We start from the raw sequence: 18,672 nt of genomic DNA, 5'->3' as shown, positions 1-18,672 counted from the left end.
TTGTAATGTTTTCATTTGAGTCTTTCTCATAGTTTTCATCTCTTTGCTGAAACTTTACATCTATTTATGCATGTTTTACATATTTTCTACTAGCTTTTTTTTTTTTTTTTTTTTTTTGAGATGGAGTTTTGCTCTTGTTGCCCAGGCTGGAGTGCAATGGTGCGATCTTGGCTCACTACAGCCTCCACCTCCTGGGTTCAAGCAATTCTCCTGCCTCAACCTCCCAAGTAGCTGGGATTACAGGCATGCGCCACCTCCTCACCCAGCTAATTTTGTATTTCTAGTAGAGGTGGGTTTCACCATGTTGGCCAGGCTGGTCTCAAACTCCTGGGATTATAGGTGTGAGCCACCATGCCCAGCCCTCCACTAGCTTTTTTTAACCTATTATTCATAGCTATTTAAAACTTATCTGAAGTTTCCATTATTTGACTCATCTCTGAGTGTGGTTCTGTTTATATGTCTATTGATAAAGGACTGGTAGTGAGTAAAACAGGAATGACCTTTGATCACAGGGGAATAGGAGAAGGTAGAATCTGCAAGGGCCAGTAATCTATCTTGAGCCTCCTACATGGCTGGCGAGGCGTCTCTTAATAAAACCCTTCTGGTGTCTATTCTGCCATCTTTCAGAATTTTTTTTTAAATAGCGTGAGATTGTGGTTTAAATTACTCTTTTCTAAATTGCCACCTATTTATTACATTACTGCTTATTGCATAGGTGTTTCCCACCCACCAATTTTATAGTGTCTGCATGACCTAGGGTCTTATCTTTATACTATGGTGGCATCATACTGTATGTGTTCTGGAGTAAGACTGACCTACGTTTAGATCCTGGCTCTCCACTTCCCAGCTAACTGACTTTGGATGTCCTGTTTATCCTGTCTGCACTTGTGTTTCTTCATTCATAAAGTAGGGTGGTAATCCTAGCTATCATAGGATTGTCAAGACAATTCCATGCAAAGGGTTAACACTTTTTAAAAAGGTACTGCATCATTATATTGTTGTCAGGTGATCTTGATGAAAAATTGCTATATAATGTGATCTGTTTTTCCACAAGTGAAAGCAATAAACATAACCAAAGAAAAGCTATATTTGGCATGGAAATGAGTTGTATCAAGAAAAACCTCATAGAACTAGGTTGTTACCATTTTTTTTTTTTCTGAGCTCTTGCAAGCATAGCTATGACATTGTCGGAGGGTGTATGTTTTTCCATTAGCTCAGTGGAATTTAATTCATGGAGGTGAGTGGAGTGTTGTATGAGCCTGCACAATATAAGACTAAAAAAATTCCCTGAACTCTCCCAGGTTCTTGGATCCAGACTTCCTTGCCTCTCAGCTGCCACCTGCTTTCAGTCCAGGGCCTTTGTTCCTCCTGTCCTGACTTCATCTTCATACCTGCTTTCATTCTTGCTTCTGATCACAGTCACAGGTCTTTCTTGGCTTGTTCTGCTCTTAAAGACATTGAGTTCCTTTTCTGGATTTGTTTTCTTTTTCACACTATCAGCAAGTGCCCTTGTATAACGTCCAAAATCATAGGGGACAGAAGTAGCAGCTGGCCGCAGGGACACTGAGAAGGTAGAATGGGAGGCTCGGGGAAAGAGGGGGAGGCCTCTGGCCTGTGCCTACTTGCCTTCTGGTTCTCAGTTCTTCAGCAAAAGCTTTGGAAGAACAGGGGAGACATGCACTGCCTGTAATCCTAAAATGGATGTTTTTTTCTTTTTCGGTCCTAACTTAAACTGGATTGTTTTTCAACTCTGATCTGTCCCCTGGTTGGCATCTCTCACCTTCCAATACCAATAAGAAACAATTTTCAGGAAAGATTTCCACCTGTTCATAGCAAACATAATTGGGAGGAAGATTAGAAGCAGTGGGGGTCAGTGGCTGTGCTAGGATGAAAATTGTGATATTTTATGCATAGTGTTGTCCCCAGGCAAAGAGAAATGAGCCAGAAGACAAATGAGAATGTAGAAAGGTATACCCAATTCCTTCAAAAGCCCCAGAAACCCATTCAGCCTTACATCTGCTCGACTCTGAATGATTTTCAAGAAGAGAGAGACTTTTGGCAAACATCTTCCCTCAGCTTAATGAACTCTGCAATTCCCGGGGCACATATTTCAAAGCCGTGGACCTGAGTTGGTCAGCATTAAAGGCCCCTAAATCCTTACCCACCCACCAGCTGAGACAGTATTCTTGTCTTCGCTCCCAACATCTGAAGCTCTGCCTTGGCTACGTGAACAGCTGCTTTCCCTTTTTCATCTGCATGCTGGGTCAGACGTATGGAGACTTCCTCCGTGACTACTCACATTTCATGACCTCCAAAGTGACTCGCTTGTCAAGCTTATCCAAAGTAGAACAGAATCTCTATGTTGCTGCCAAAAACGGTTATCCTTGGGTTCTGGAGAACCCCAACTGCAGTCTGACGGAGTTTGAGATAATCCAAGCAGCATTTCTGAATGAATCTCAATTTCAGTATTTTTACTTTAGGACTGGAACCACACTGCTGAAGGCTTTAGATGATGAGGAAAAGGGAGAAAGGCTGCCCTTGAGTTCTTCAATGAATGAAGAGGAAAAATTGAGGATTGGAAAGCTTAAGGCCAAGATTATTAGTAAAGGGCTCCCTGTGAGATTTTATAGTGATCTCCACGAGTTGGGTGAGCTGGTTTTCAAGGACTGGTCAGTTGTGATAGAAAAACTTCATGCAGCCACTTTAATGATTGAAAATATAGGTTGGTAAATATAGAGATAACTAAGTCCATTATCAACATAAAGGTAATGTTTTTATAGGTCTTCCTTGTGAAAGGAATTTTTAAATGATTGCAAATATTCCTTAAGCATTTAAAAATTATTATTGTGTTCTTGTGACATGTATTTTTCCACTTTGAAGATTTTTGCAACTGAAAATAAGAGCAAGTAATGAGTCAGTCATGGAAGATTGTTTAGGGGGTTAAGGAGCTCAGAGAAGACCCAAAATATCTGGCAGTTAAGTGAGTCTACAGCAGTGGTTCTCAACCAGGGCCGAGTTTGCTCCCTCAAGGGACATTTGGCCAAGTCTGAAAACATTTATGATTGTCACGATTTGGGGAGAGCTACTGGCATCAGCGATACTGACAAGCATCCTACAGTGCACAGGACAGCCCCCATAATCAGTAATTACCCAAAATTCAGAAATACTGAGCTAAGAGGAAGAGAATCAACTTTTATTAATTTTCTGGTGCTTTGGTTATGCTATTACATTTAATCTTCAAGGTTAACCCTGCTAGGTAGGTATTATAATTCCGATTCTGCACATGAGCAAATGAAAGCTGCTGTGTAGCAGTGAAATAACTTACCAATGTCATATAACTAGTGAGGGACCAATCCAGGATTTGAACTCAGGTCTCTCTGACTCTAAAATCTATGCCTGCTCTTTTTCACCTTTTTTATTAAAGTGTGATTCATGGATTGGCAGCCTCAGCATCACCTAGTAGCTTGTTAGAAAGGTAGAATCTTGAGCTCCATTCCAGGTCAACTGAATTAAAATTTGCAGTTTAACAAGATGACTAGGAGCTTTACATGTGCGTTAAAGTTTGAGAAGCATTGCCTGACATCATATTGCCTCTATATGAAATGATTACCATTATTTTTGGAAATAATGTCCTGTGGACATGTACCAGATTAAAAAGGGAAGAGTCTGTCACCTAGACAGACTTCAGGAGGGATCTGTGATGATTACATGAAAAATAGACTACATGAAAATTATGTAAAATTGTATAAAAAATATAATGTTTGTATGCCTATGTGTGTCCTGGGGGTAGGAAGATGGCCTGTATCTTTGATCAGATTCTCAAAAGGCTTAATGACCCCAAAAGATTATAAATTACTGATGAAAGGGCCCAATTAACATGGGGATGGAAAATGGTGGCAGGTGGTACATTCTCAAATGCTTTCAGGGACCAGGCACACAATAGTCCTTGTGATGTGATAGGGAGCAGATGGATCTGTACTGAACAGGAGAGTCATTTGAATTCAGTGTGGGTGGTGGTGGTGGTGAAGACAAACCTCTGCAGGCTAGACAAAACTCTGCCTAGAAGCCAAATCATCGGGATCCTGGAAAAAGAACATTGTATCAGTCCCAACTCTTTTGGTTGCAGGTGACTCCAACTGATTTTAACGAAAAGGGAATTTATTAGCTTATATAACTAAAAAGGCCAGGATTAAGTCTGATTCAGCTCAGGCTTCATTCAGTTGCTCAAATCATGTTACCAGGCCCTTGTCTGACTACTTCTCAGCCTGGCCCTGCTGTCCTGATGTTAGCTCAGCTCCTTAGCATCTCTATCGTGAAGGAAGAGGAAGATGGGCCATAGCAGCTCCAGGTTCAAGTCCAGCAGAAATGGCTCAAAGTCTTAGCATTCCTACCATTGAGTCTTTCTGGCTCTGATTAGCCTGACCTGGGCCATATGCTTGCATTTGATTCAATCACTGGGTGTCAAGGGAATGTGATGCTCTGATTGGCTAATCCTGGGTCACAGGCCACTTCTGGAGCTGGAAGTGGAGTTAGACTCTTTGGAATAATATGAACTGAGAGTTGGGATGGGTGGATCCCAATGATAATCCAGGGTTGTTACTGAAACTAGGGTAGGGTGGTTGGATGTTGAGCAGCTAAAAAGAACCCACATATTTATGACAGGCTTGGGGTTTTAGAATTTGACAGACAGGTCGTTGGATCTTGTATTTTTCAGCTCCTAGTTATGTGACCTTGAGTGCATTACTTAGTGTTGGTCAACAGCAGTTTTTTCTTCCATAAAATTGGTTAACATTAACCACTTTGAGAGTAATTATGTAAACCACTAAAAACAGCACTGGACACATATCAGGCAGAGTTAATAACTAGTGAGAAGGAATAACAAATGGGTTCGATAAGAATATATACATTTGGTTAAAGTCAGAAATGTGGTTAATATTAATATTCTTTTACTAATCTTAATCTGAGCTGCATCTATTGATTAATATTCACTAATGTGTTCAAGAATATAGCCTTTCTGTGTTTTGGGGTTAAGGTCATATTATTTTTCCATAGTGTTCTCCTTAGTCTTTGATTTTGGATATTACTGAAAGGTTAGCTTGTTTTAGACTTTATTCTTGAATGTATATATGTGGTCAAAATGTCTGAATTAGAAGGCATGGAATGGATGGATTATTTAAAAAATAATCCTTTTTGCTTTAGAAGGAAGCCTTAAATTCTTTTCTCTTTTGGATCTTCAATGCTCTTTAATCACCTAGGTAGCTCCAAAATCTCATAGTCCACAGTTAGGGTAGTGATAGGCCATTTGGGCAGCTGGTAGTTATTGTAAGAAAATGTAGAACTATCAGTTTACACTCTTGACCCATAGAAGTAATTTTGAAGTCCTTAAAGATCCCTGAGACTATTGGATGAGGTTCAGGGTTCGTGCAAGAGGACTGTCAGACTGGGAGGTCATCCAGATTCTGTCCAAGATCTTGAAACTGGAAGCTGACCTTGGCCAGCCTGTGGATCCTCCAGGTCTATTCTGGTCCTGTCTGAGCCCTGGGGCAGCCCTGTTAACTATGAAGGTACAATGTGAGTATTTTGGGAACTTACCAGGCTAAACTATCTGGTGTTCCTTTTCCTGCATGTGTTGATAACAGCATTTACTCCTAAACAAACAAACAAACATAGGGAATATGGGTGTCTCCAGAGACAGGAAGGCATTTTGGGAGCCCAGAACACCCTGACTTTTATTAGGCAATGAATTTAGAATTGCAGCAAATTAAAACTGGAAGAAACTTTAGAAATTATCCATTGTCTGGCCCCTCCCCCTTATTTTATCAGAGAGTTTAAAAAGTTTGCCCAATGGCAGAGCTGTAGCTGTACCCATGGTTGTTATCCTTATTAGGGCATTTGTCCTAAAAATATACCCCACTCGCTCAACCTCTGTCATACATAGACACACATACATACCTCACAAGACTGAATTAGATAACTTCCTACTTCGCTAACAGTTTGAAAAAATGACCTGCATTATATAGCAAGCCTAATTTTTTTGCCCTTGTCATTCTGAGGTCATGAGATGACTTGGAATCCTAAGTAGGATTCTATGTACAAATAGCAGAAGAAAGGTTCAATTGTTTTCCTGTAGTTTTCTTTCACTAGTATATTGAATGGGCTGTGAAATATGGAATATTTCACAAATAGAAAGAAGGTGATATAGATACAGAGAGATACCTTCCTGGGCATTTGTAATAACAGGTAGGATCGAAAATGTGAAACTACTAATCTAAGTTATTAAAACTTACCTTTTTCACTATCAAGACTACAAGCACAGCTTTGAACATTTCTATCACGAAGAGTTTACTGAGAAGTGCAAGCAAATGTTTGTTATTTCCAAGGAGTCAGACAGGACCTTTGAAATCTTGGAAAAATTTGCCTTAAAGGATGTGGAACTTGATTTTAACAATGTGGCAGCAGGTTCCAGTTTAGATTCTGTCCCCAGGTAAGATGTCAAGAAATCCTAAGCTCAGGCAGAACAGCCTGACTTTGGTAAACGCAATCCCCCAAACTTGGAATGCCTTTTCTAACTTTCCCCATTCTATGCTCATCCCTTCAAGCAAGAGAGACCCCCTAAAAGCCACCCCGGGGTTAGAATTTTCTTATCAGATATCACTCTGCACTTGCAAAATTTTTCTGGTATTTCACATAGTTTCCTCCAGTGTCCTCAAGAAGATTAGACACTTCCAGAGTGCAGGGAACCACCTTCTTTTTTCTCCCATACATCAAAGGTGGTCTAAGTAATTTTTGAGAATGATGGAGTGTCTTTAAAGAGAAGAAATTAGGCCAGGTGTGGTGGCTCACACCTGTAATCCAGCACTTTGGGAGGCAGAGGCAGGTGGATCACGAGGTCAGGAGATCGAGACCATCCTGGCTAACATGGTGAAACCCCGTCTCTACTAAAAATACACACAAAAAATTAGCCAGACATGGTGGCAGACGCCTGTAGTCCCAGCTACTTGGGAGGCTGAGGCGAGAGAATGGTGTGAACCCAGGAGGCGGAGCTTGCAGTGAGGCGAGATCGCACTACTGCACTCCAGCCTGGGCGACAGAGTGAGACTCCGTCTCAAAAAAAAAAGAAAAAGGAAGAAATTAGATTAGGAAATATGAATAACGCATCTGCATAATATTGTGTAATTTACAAAGAGCTTCCACATGTATCATCAGCTCATTATTAATTACATTCAGATATTCAGCTAGCACTTATGAAAATGATATGGACCATATTATTTGTGTTTGTTTGTAAAGAATCAGGTTATCTTGAGCTGGGCATGGTGGTGTATGCCTGTAATCCCGGCCAATCAGGTGAGGTGGGAGGATCCCTTGACCTCAAGAGTTTGAGCCCAGCCTGGGTAACATAGTGGGACTCCATCTCTAAAGAAAAAAACAGGTTATCTTACTCAACATATGCACTGCTTCACTGTTTTATCCAGTATCTTCTACAATCAAACCTCCATATCTTTCTCACCCTGGGTGGTGAAATACCGTGTTCACCACCCACAGGCATTAGGAAGCTGAGGCCAGCAGTGAGAGAGCTGGGGTTACCCGTGGTATCCCTCGCAGTCTCATCCTTGGAAGCAGGGAGGTTTTTAGGATAGCTTTATTTTTTCCATTCTCATTTTCCAGCTCTTACCTTGCATCTCATGTGTCCTGTGAGAGATTTGTGCTTTGAAATAAAACTGCAGTGCTGGGATGGCTAAGGGCTGTTCTTTGCCGTTGCTGCCCCAGGTTCAGAACCTACTGGTTTAGTTCACTCAGGGACAGGGCTACCAACATTCTTGTGGTTCTGGGAACCCATGCCAAGAGGAAGACAATTTATTCAGTTAATACAACATGGTGCTCAGTCAATATTTTCAGACTACAGGAGAAACATGTAGGTCATGTGTTAAGAATGTTAGGTTTAAGTAGACAAATTTATAGAGACACAAAGTGGTTTAGTGCCTATTGGGGGAAGAGGGTAGTCAAAGAAATGGAGAATGATTCTTACTGGGTGCAGTTTCTTTTTGGGGGTGCTGAAAAATGTTCTGGAATTAGATAGCAGTGATGCTTGTACAACCTTGTGAATATATTGAAAACCATGGAAGGGTACACTTTAAAATGGTGAATTTTTTAGTATGTGAATTATTTCTCACTTAGGTTATAATTTTAAGTGTTTTAGAGTGGATGAAAAATGTAATAAATTTTATTGCAATTGAACAACTCAAATTATTGTGCTCAGTAAAAATATAACAAATAAGCCCTTTTATATTAGATACATGAAAACATTCAGGGCCTTGTTTGCTTTGCCATTTGGAAACAATGCTGTCTACCTTAAGTTCCTGAATAGTGTGTGTAGGTCAACAGAAAAGGAAAGTTATTTTCAGGTTTCAAAGCATTGTCTCAATAACCAACTATATAGAGCAATAGGATCCTTTTTTTTTCTCATTTAGAAAGGAACCACAGATTACTTTGCAAATAAAATGTTCTTTTTGTTCTTGAGAATAAATTAAGACCCTACCCCGATTATGTGGATGTCTCTTATTGCAGTTTTCCTTCATTTATTTTACCTGTTAGATACAAGAACTGTTCTAGAGATGGGATATGGCAGTGAACAGAAGAGACGTAAATCTCTGCCTCCACAGAGCTTGCATTGTGGAGACAGGCATGATAACTATGTGAAATATGTAGTATTCCTGAGATGCCTTCAAGTGCTGTGGAGGAAAAGGAAACACTGGAAGGAATTAGGCCATCTGGTAGGCTGAGGGAAGCCCTCACTGAGACGGTGACATTTGGGTAACTACCAGAAATAGGTGAGGGAGCAAGCTATGCACATATGGATTGGAAGAGCATTCCAGACAGAGGTCATAGCAAATGTGGAGGCCCGGAGGCTGGAGAAATAGCAAAGAGGCCAGGCGGCTGGAAGAAAGTCAGAGCTGTAGGGCTGGTGGTAGGGGTTGAGGTTGCAGATGCAATGGACAACGGGGAGGATGTGGATCTTGTTTGGTCTTACAGGTCTTCGTAAGGACTTGGCTTTTACTGTACTACTTTCGAGCAGAGCAATAACCTGCTTACATGACTCCTTTTTTTTTTTTTTTGGATGGGGACAGGGTCTTGCTCTGTCTCTCAGTCCAGAGTGCAGTGACACAATCCTAGCTCACTGCAGCCTCAAACTCCTGGGCTCAAGGGACCCTCCCACCTCAGACTCCCCAGCAGCTGGAACTACAGGTGCATGCCACCATGCCTGGCTAAATTAAAAAAAATTTTTTTTTTGAGACAAAAGTTATGTTGCCCAGTCTGCTGTCAAACTCCTGGGATCAAGCAGTCCTTTGTCTTGGCCTCCCAAAGTGCTGGGATGACAGGCATGAGCCACCATGCCTGGCCTCTATGACATATTTTGATAGACTCACTCACACTGCTTGGTTGAGACTGAAAGAGAGCAAAAGTGGAAGTAGGGCACAAAATCAAACCTGACCATTCAGGTTTGCTGGTGAAATCATTTCAGCAATAAGGCGTTGATTCCAAACTCATACTAATGGAGATGTAATTATTATTTTTTTTTTATTATTATTATTTGAGACGGAGTCTCGCTCTGTCGCCCAGGCTGGAGTGCAGTGGCACAATCTTGGCTCACTGCAAGCTCTGCCTCCTGGGTTTATGCCATTCTCCTGCCTCAGCCTCCCGAGTAGCTGGGACTACAGGCGCCCGCCACCATGCCCAGATAATTTTGTTTTTGTATTTTTAGTAGACACGGGGTTTCACCATGTTAGCCAGGATGGTCTTGATTTCCTGACCTCGTGATCCACCCGCCTCGGCCTCCCAAAGTGCTGGGATTACAGGCGCAAGCCACTGTGCCCAGCCATGGAGATGGAATTCTTATGAAGCAACTTCTAATGACACTGTTTTAGGTTTTTTTTTTAAAATGAATTTTCAGGCTGATTCTCTTCTTTGCTGAAGCTCAATGTCAGGTTTATTTATTTCATTCACTCACTGAACAAGTTATGGTCACGTGTTGTGCAAGTCACTAAATATTCAATGGTGAATAAGGTGAGCCTGGAAACTGTCCTCCTCATGGAACTTACATCAATGAAAAGTCACTAGACACGTATTTATTGAACGATAACTGCGTAAGGCACAAGGCCAGAGTGAATTTCATGAACCTGAGAATACTCTGCATATTCAGAAGATTTTCAGTGAAAAAGAAAGCCACAAAACAAGTTGTGTTATGCTCTTGGCAATTCAAAGAAATGATATTCATGCAGTATTACCAGCTAACACACCCCACTCAGTTCAGCGAGTCACTAACAATGATAATAATTTAGTTGATTTCTAATTTGGTGGTCATCAGGATTGAAGGGAATTCTTGGCATATGAGTGCTTCCCTCCCCTCCCCCCTCCTCTCCCCCCTCCTCTCCGCCACCTCCCTCTGCTCCTCTCCCCCTCCCCTCCCCTCCGTCTCCTCCCCTCCCCCTCCCCCTTCCCCTCCTTCCTTCCTTCCTTCCTCTTTCTCTTCCCTCCCTCCCTCCCTCTCTCTCTCTCTCTTTTTCTTTCTTTCTCCCTTTGTTTCCTTTCTTTCTTCTTCCTTCCTTCCTTCCCTCACTCCCTCCCTTCTTATCTTCCTTCCTTCCTCCCTTCCAACAGAGTCTTGCTCTGTTGCCCAGGCTGGAGTACAGTGGCATGATCTTGGCTCACTGCAACCTCCACCTCACAATTCAAGCAATTCTCCTCCCTCTGCCTCCCAAGTAGCTGGGTTTACAGGCACACACCACCACACGCAGCTAATTTTTGTATTTTTAGTAGAGACGGGGTTCCACCATGTTGGCCAGGGTGGTCTCAAACTCCTGACTTCAAGTGATCTGCCCACCTCAGCCTCCCAAAGTGCCAGGATGACAGGCATGAGCCACTGCGCCTGGCAGTGCTTCAATTTCTGATGCTCTTCCAATATGTTGTTACACCAAGGACCAGCCTGGCGATGGTGGTGGTAACCCAAGGGAGGAGGAGCAAGCCAGATGCAAGGGCAGTGGACTAATGTGGTCGTTTCCCTCCCCAGGCCTTGGGACCTTTGTGTAACCCTGGTTCTTACTGGACAGACCTAGGATTTGTCTAGCTGGAAGGGCCTTCCAAGGGTGCTGTCTCTACTCTTCTAGTTTTACACAGGACAAAGCTAAAGCCCAGAGGGTGAATGACTTCTTTGAAGCCGGCTGAGGCCAAAATTGAAACTAGAACTTTATCTTTTAGAAGGAAAATGTGTGCAGGAAAATTTTCTTTTCCTTCCTTCCTTCCTCTCTCCCTCCTTCCCTGCTTTCCTTCCTTGGTAAATATTCTTTACATTTTATTACCGTTTTATTTTTCAGAATAAATCCTACTCCAACTTACAAGTCTATTTTGCTCTTGTCTGGAGAAAATGGTTGTGGGAAGTCCACTCTGATTGCCAACTGGGTTAATTACTTCAAAAAGAAACATCCGAGCATGTTGTTGATTTCTCATTTTGTGGGCAGCACCTGTGAAAGCAGCCACATCATGTCTGTGATCCATTACTTCAACACAGAATTACAGTACAGAAACTACGGTAACAGAGTCAGACTTACCATTCATTCAGGACATGTCAGGGCAATTAGAAATGGGTGGTTCTCTCTTCTGCTCGTGTGGGTGTTGTTCCCTTGCTCTGATCTAAACCCTGTATTGCCTCCCACATCTACCCACCTCTTCCCTCACAGAGCTAGGCTTCTTTCCTCCTGCCTGCCTCCTTCCTTCCTGCTTGCCTTCCTTCCTTCCTCCTTCCTTTCTTCCTCCTTCCTCCCTTCCTGCTTGCCTGCCTGCCTTCCTTCCCTCCTTTCTTCCTTCCTCCCTTCCTTCCTTCCTGCCCTCCCTCCTTCCTTCCCTCCTTCCTTCCTCCCCTCCTTCTTTCCTCCCCTCCTTCCTTCCTTTCTTCTCCCTCCCTCCCTCCTTCCTTCCTCCTTCCTCTCTCCTTCCCTCCCTCCCTTCTCCCCTTCCTCCCTCTCCCTCCCTCCCTCTTCTCCTCCATCCGCCTCCTCCTCTCTCTTTCTTTTCTTTTTCACCAAACGTTACTTGAGTACCTTTCTGTGCCAGGGCACTATTCTAGGCAGTGGGGATACAATAGTGAACAAAATGGACACCAGTTTTTACCTCATGGAGTTTTCATGTTATTAGGGGAGGGAGGAGGACAAAGAATTAGCTGTCACTAAATAAGAGACTGTTCAATAATGGTGAGTTCTATGAAGAAACCCAAAGCAGAGAAAGAGGTAGGCAGATGGTGTAGGAACTGTTAGGATTTTCAACAGGGTATTCTGGGGAGTCTCACTGAGGAAGGGACAATTAAATACATCACTGAAAGAGAGGAGGGAGGGAACCAGGTGGGCGTCTTGGGAACAGCACTTTTGGAGGAAGCAAGCGCCAGGCCCTGGGCGGGACATGCCTCTCCACTACTGCTGGCCCTACTCAATTCAATAACCATGTATTGAGCAGGTTCATTCTCTCATTTACTCACTCATGCATTACAGAATATTTATTGGTTGCCTGTTCTGTGCCAGACACTCTTCCCAGTTCTGGGAATAGAGGAGTAAATCAGGCAAATAAGGTCATAGCCCCCATAGATATTATGTCCTAGTTGACAAAGGCAGATAACAAATAGATAGGAAACATGTCAAATAATTATTAGTGCCATGCAGTGTGATGTGATAAGGTGCCAGGGTGGCTATTTGAGCAGTCAGGGGCTATGTCTCTGTCTTAGGGCAACTCTAGCTGCCATATCAACTGAATCTCATTTCAGTGGCTTCTCAAAGGGAAGCTTATTTCTTACTCATATAAACAGTGTAATATGGGGTCCCTAGTTAGGTAACAAGTCACTTTCCTCCATGTGTTGACTCGGAGACACAGGCTTTCTTTCCATATTAAGGCTAGGTCATCCCCTGGGGCCTCAGAGCCCTCCACTTGTGTTAGGGGGAGGAGAAAGAGTGGAAAAGCACATCTGTTCCTCAGAAGTCTCAGACTGGAAGGGATTCATAGCCACCTCCACACCCATTCTTTTGACAAGCACTTGGCCACATCGGGCCCACATGGCCACACTGGGAACTGAGCAGGGATAGAACACTAATCCCGCCCTGTGGAAGGGGGAGCATAGGCTTTTGTGGAACAGGTAGCCATCATCTCTGCTACTTTCTCTGTGGAGATCTCATGGACACGAAGGTAGGCAGCCATGTGGAAACCAGGAGAAAGAACATTCCAGGCAAAGAAAACAGCTCAGGTCATACAGCTCCTCAGCTGGAAAGCAAGTTGAATGACTTGGAAAGAGAGCCAGTGTGGTTGGGCGGCGATGGACTGCAGGAGGGGAAGATGGGGCCACTCTGGGCTTTGCAGGCCATAACATTAGGTTTGGATTCTATTAAGTGCAGTGGGAGGCCAGTGGAGGGTTTTAAGCAGGGGAATGACATGATTCGATTAATATTTTTAAAAGACCAAAATCAATCTCATGTGTGGAAAATGTGTGTAAGAGGACAAGCATGAGGCAGAGACAGGTGTTAGAGGCTACTGCAATAGTCCAAGCCAGAGATGACAGTGGCTCAGAGAGGACAGTAGCAGTGGAGGTGGAGGGTTTTGGGTGGATCGAGGATTTGCTAATGAATTGAAGGTGTGGGTTGGAGGAAAGGGAGGAATTGAGAACTCCTAGCTTTTGGCTTTAGGAAACTACATGGGTGGCGAGGGCTGTTGACTGAGATGGGCCAGCATTGGTGGGGTGGTTTTGAGGGAAAGCAGGTTTTGAGGGAAATGGAGTTCTGCTTTGGGCACGTGACATTTAAGTTGCCAGGTGTGGGCCAACGTGTAATCACAATCGTGTGGGACCTGTATTGTGCCTGACTGTGCTAGGAGCAGCTAGGGAGTCTGACCACTTGCGTTCAAACCTTGTCTCACTACTTATTAGCCGTGTGACCCTGGGTGAGTTATTTTAACCCTCTGTGGCTCAGTTTTCCTATTTGTAGAATGTGGATAATAATAATTATTTTTAAAATGTGCCTTACAGGTAGTTGACAAGATTAACTAACATAAACTATGAAAGACCAAGGCTCTTAGTAAGCATTGGCATATAGTGAGCATTGATAAATCTTAGCTATTACTATTGTTAGGCACCTGCTGTGTATTTCAATGTTTGTATGTGTCTGACTTTGCTTGCTTTTGGGAATTCATCTCTTGTCATGCAGGGACACGTACCCATGTGTGCCTTTGGGCCCTAAGTGAGTATGTGGGTGCCCAGGGTGAGTTTTGATGGGTGTATCTTATCTCTATACAAGGGTACAGGGATTTGAGTTTCTTTCTGTGCGTGTGGTGGGTGTGGATGAGGTCTTTATGGTTGCATTTCTCAGGGCATATAAAATGGATAAAGTCAAAATCAGTAGAAGCAGGTGTGACGGTGTCTACACAGCGACTAATCCTATTCTGGCACATCCCAAAGGTGTTCAGTCTGGCCAGGCTGATGATGTAAACTCCGTGCTACACACTCAATTACGATTTTATTCCCAAAGTGAATTGTTATTTTAATGAACGTGTGTTTGGATGCAAAGAACTCCTAATAAAAACAGCTGCTGTCTTTCAAAAAAAACCCAGATTTTTAGGCTGACAACATTAGAATAAGCTCAGGAACAGCCTACGAATATTTGACACTTTCTAACCCTGAGAGAACACCCCTCCTCATTAACAAGAGGAAGGGCTGGTCTTGGACTTGGCCCACAGTTCTGGCTCTGTCACTTATTAGCTGTGTGATCTTGGGCAGTTTACTTAAGCTCTCTGTTCCCCAATTTCTCATCTGTAAAATGAGAATGGGGTTCATAGTACTAACCTCATAAGGCTGTGTGAGAATTAAAACATAATACAAAATTTAAAAAAAAACTGCGTTAAAAAAACCCAAAAAACATAATACAAAATACAAGTAAGGAATTTAAAGTAGTACATGGCACACAGCTGCTATTATTGTTGTTGTTGTTATTATTTATTATTGTTGTTGTTATTATTCCTTTCTGAGCTAGAGAAAGAAGCAGGGTGTGGGGGCTGCTAGGGGAAACAAGACATTCTTGTTCATTAGCTGAGTAGGGAGAGGAAGAACTGCAAAACAAGAGAGTTTGCAGCTATCGCCTCTGCAGCCTAGAAAGCCTGCAGGTCAGCGGAGAAGGCTGGCCCCAGAGTCATTTATTGTGGCTGCCTTTGCTGAGACCTGGTTTCACCTGGGTGAGGTGGATGTGGGCAGAGGAGGAAGAGCTGCTGCTGCGAACACAGTCAGCCTGAGAGGCCAGGTGCTCGGGGCGGATTCAGCCTCTTTGCAGAGAGCACTTTTCTGTAGCCCGCCTCAGCTGTCTGAAGCTGCAGATCCTGCGTGGGCTGTGAGCCAGGGACCCTTTCTATCTAGGGCACCTAATCACACCCAATGACACTCATATTTCTGCTCTTCTGTCCTCAATCCCTGCTTGCGAGGATAAAGGGATCTTGTAGACGGGAACTGCCTGTAGCCAGCTCTACTGACTACTACACCCTTTGCCTGCCTTGCGGGCAACTGGTGTCACAGAAGACACACTTCACGGAAGGTCAGAGTAGTCACTGACTTTTTTCTTTTGTTTTTCTCTTTTGAGACAGGGTCTTGCTCTGTTATCCAGGCTAGAGTGCAGTGGTGTGATCACAGCTCACTACAGCCTTGACCTCCTGGGCTCAAGTGATCTTCCCACCTCAGCCCTCCTGGTAGCTAGAACCTCAGGAGTGTGCCACCATGCCTGGCTAATTTTTTAATTTTTTGTACAGACAGGGTCTTGCCATGTTGCCCAGGCTGGTCTTGAACTCCTGGGCTCAAGCAATCCTCCAACCTCAGCTTCCCAAAGTGCTATAATTACAGGCGTGTGCTACCATGCTCAGCATGGTCACTGATTTTCATATTTGCATGTTTCCCCACCATGTGACCCCATGGAATCTGAGGGCGGGTTTGAATAAGTTCCATTTATTGAAGGCTTTCTATGTAGCAGTGCTAAGGGCTTTATCAGCATCTCGTTTAATGCTTTCAATGGTCCACCCATAGAATTATCATCCCACATTGGAAGAATGGGGCTCAGAATGTCAGAGCCACACAGCTAAGCAAGGGCATAGCAGGGAGTGCAAACTCAGGTCTCTGCTGGGATCGAAGCCCCTAGTCCTCATCACTACACTGCCATCCTCCTTGAGCCAGCAAAAGAAAATTTCCCTCCTGTGGTTGCTTTTTATCAGTCTCCTCTCCCAGCATCGGGAAAGTCTCTGCTCAAGTTGGTGATGTGGAATGGACAGAAATCCTTGGCAGAGCTTGCCAAGCTTTTCGTCTTGGACCCTGTTGACTTCCCAGCCTGATCTCTTTCCCTTTGCCCCACAGGTTTGATCTCCTTGGATCACACCAGTCACTTCCATCCCTCCATGCCTTTGCCCATGCAGTTCTCTTCTCCTAAAATGCCCCTTCCCTTGTCTCAGGGCAGTGGAATCCTTCTCATCCTTTATGGCCCTATTCAAAGGTCACCCCCTCCATAAGAGGGGCTGATGGGTACCTCTGTCCCTCAGCCCTAACTTTGACCATGTGGCACAGGACCCCCAGTCCCACTGCATCTTAGTTTACACAAGTGTCTCCCTCCAGGCACTGTGAGCTTGCCTCCCTAGGTCCCTCAGGTGAATTATAAATGATCTTGTGATCTGTCTTATTGTTTGTCTCCCTGTGTAAGTTCCGTGAGTGCAGGGATCATATCTATTTTATTGGCCATTGTCATACCCATTGCCTGACACAGACACAGAAGCTTCTCAATAAACCTATGTTGAATGATGAGAGATAACACTGCTAAAAAGCACATGAGTTTGTCAATCCCTAGGTGGCTGTTTCAACACGTGAGCTGTTACCATTTAAATGAGGCAATTGGCCATTGTCATTTAGTAGAGACAGATTGTTCCTGCCAAAATAAGGAGAAATGTTTAGAATCATTTTCCAATACTAGTAACGCTGACTTTATTGTCAACATTATTTTCAGAAAAAATAATTGTAAGCACCAAAAATGTGGTTTTAAAACCACTCAACATATATATTTTCCTTCATATACAAAGATATAAATCTATAAGCATCAGCCATGAGTATTTTTTTTTTGCTTAGAATTAATTTTTGCTGATTATATTAGTGCTCTATGCTCTGTGATTGTCAGGTGGTATATACTTCCTGAGGTTCATTCACATTCACCTTGTCACTTACACTCTATGCCAACCTTGTGGAAGAGGCAGAGGATCCACACCTCTGTGGGCTCTGACAGGGGCTGCTTCTGAGCCATCTACACTAAGAAATGGGGGCCACACATGGCTTGAAAACAAACCATTAGAAAAAATAGTGTTTTAAAAGCTCCTGATGATCTGTGTGTTCACATTCCCTTCACCTCTCTGGACCTCAGTTTCCTCATCTACAAAATGAAGGGTCTGGACTAGGCTTGATGATTTCCAAGAACCCCTTCTGCTCTAAAATTCTGTCGTTTCAGTTCTGAAATCTCAGTGATGTCCATAATTTTAAAGGTTTTTAAATAAAAATTCAAGGGATGAATCATCAAGCTGAATTTCTTTCTCTTCCCTTTCTTGAAAATCATTTTTCATTGTTTGACATAAGCTCAATCTCTATCTTTTCTGACACCTTCACTTTTTTAATGTCTCACATTCACAAAAAAAGTTTCAAGTAACTGATTTTATGATCATTTTGTGTTATAAAAATCTCTTTAAAAGTTAACACAACTCTACTATACTATAAAAAGATGAATATAGAGAAAGTAACTTATTATAAAACAATGTATATTTGAACGTGTAAATGCTCAGACTTGAATCAAAGACATAGTGCCTCTGTATAGAAAATCACCATAAAAGCAGTAAGTTTCAGTCTATAAATATAGGTTGACATGGGTGTGTCATATTAAAGACTCAAACATTGGCCGGACATGGTGGCTCACATCTGTAATCCCAGCAGTTTGGGAGGCCGAGGCAGGCAGGATCATCTGAGGTTGGGAGTTCGAGACCGGCCTGGCCAACATGGTGAAAATCCATCTCTACTAAAAATACAAAAAATTAGCCAGGCTTGGTGGCGTGCGCCTGTAGTACCAGCTACTCGAGGCTGAGGCAGGAGAATCGTTTGAACCTGGGAGGCAGAGGTTGCAGTGAGCCAAGATCATGCCACTGTACTCCAGCCTGGGCGACAGAGTGAGACTCCATCTCAAAAACAAAAACAAAAAAAAAAAAAAAAAGAAAAAAAAGAGACTCAAACATCATAGGCAATATTGCTTTTGGGTGGTGATTTTCTGAAATGGTGACTAAATCTTGGTGTCATTTTAGACAAAACAATGTATAATCTTTCATCAATTTATGTGGTGTTACATTCTAGAAAATTCAATGTGTTTTAAAACCATACAAAAATAGTTTGTGTTTGTATGTAAAATGGAGTTGGTTTCTAGGTTAGGTCATTATCAATTTTTTTCTCCCCCTTACATGATTATCAAAATATCTGAAAGTCAGGTAGACCTGGGGACAAAGCTTCATTGGATGTGACTGTCCTGTGTTGTAGGATGTCTCAAAACCCTGGAACCTCTCCTGTTAAGAACCACTACTCTAAGCAACGTGCTGTTT

The 18,672-nt window shown here is 43.0% G+C and overlaps 1 protein-coding gene across 1 annotated transcript in view; it reads left to right on the top strand.

Moving 5' to 3' along the window:
* The first annotated feature begins 1,906 nt into the window (after nucleotides 1–1,906).
* Nucleotides 1,907–18,672, top strand: part of LOC100607713 (putative tetratricopeptide repeat protein 41) — a 72,437-nt gene continuing 55,671 nt past the window's right edge. Inside the window, 4 exon segments of the mRNA XM_004089424.3 lie at nucleotides 1,907–2,054; nucleotides 2,057–2,722; nucleotides 6,304–6,484; nucleotides 11,361–11,584. Of these exon segments, the coding sequence (XP_004089472.2) occupies nucleotides 1,907–2,054; nucleotides 2,057–2,722; nucleotides 6,304–6,484; nucleotides 11,361–11,584 (1,219 nt within the window).

This window comes from Nomascus leucogenys, chromosome 10 (assembly GCF_006542625.1).
Source record: "Nomascus leucogenys isolate Asia chromosome 10, Asia_NLE_v1, whole genome shotgun sequence".
Taxonomy (NCBI): Eukaryota; Metazoa; Chordata; class Mammalia; order Primates; family Hylobatidae; genus Nomascus; species Nomascus leucogenys.
The sequence above is the reverse complement of the archived record's forward strand: the minus strand, read 5'-3'. Positions and strand labels throughout refer to the sequence as shown.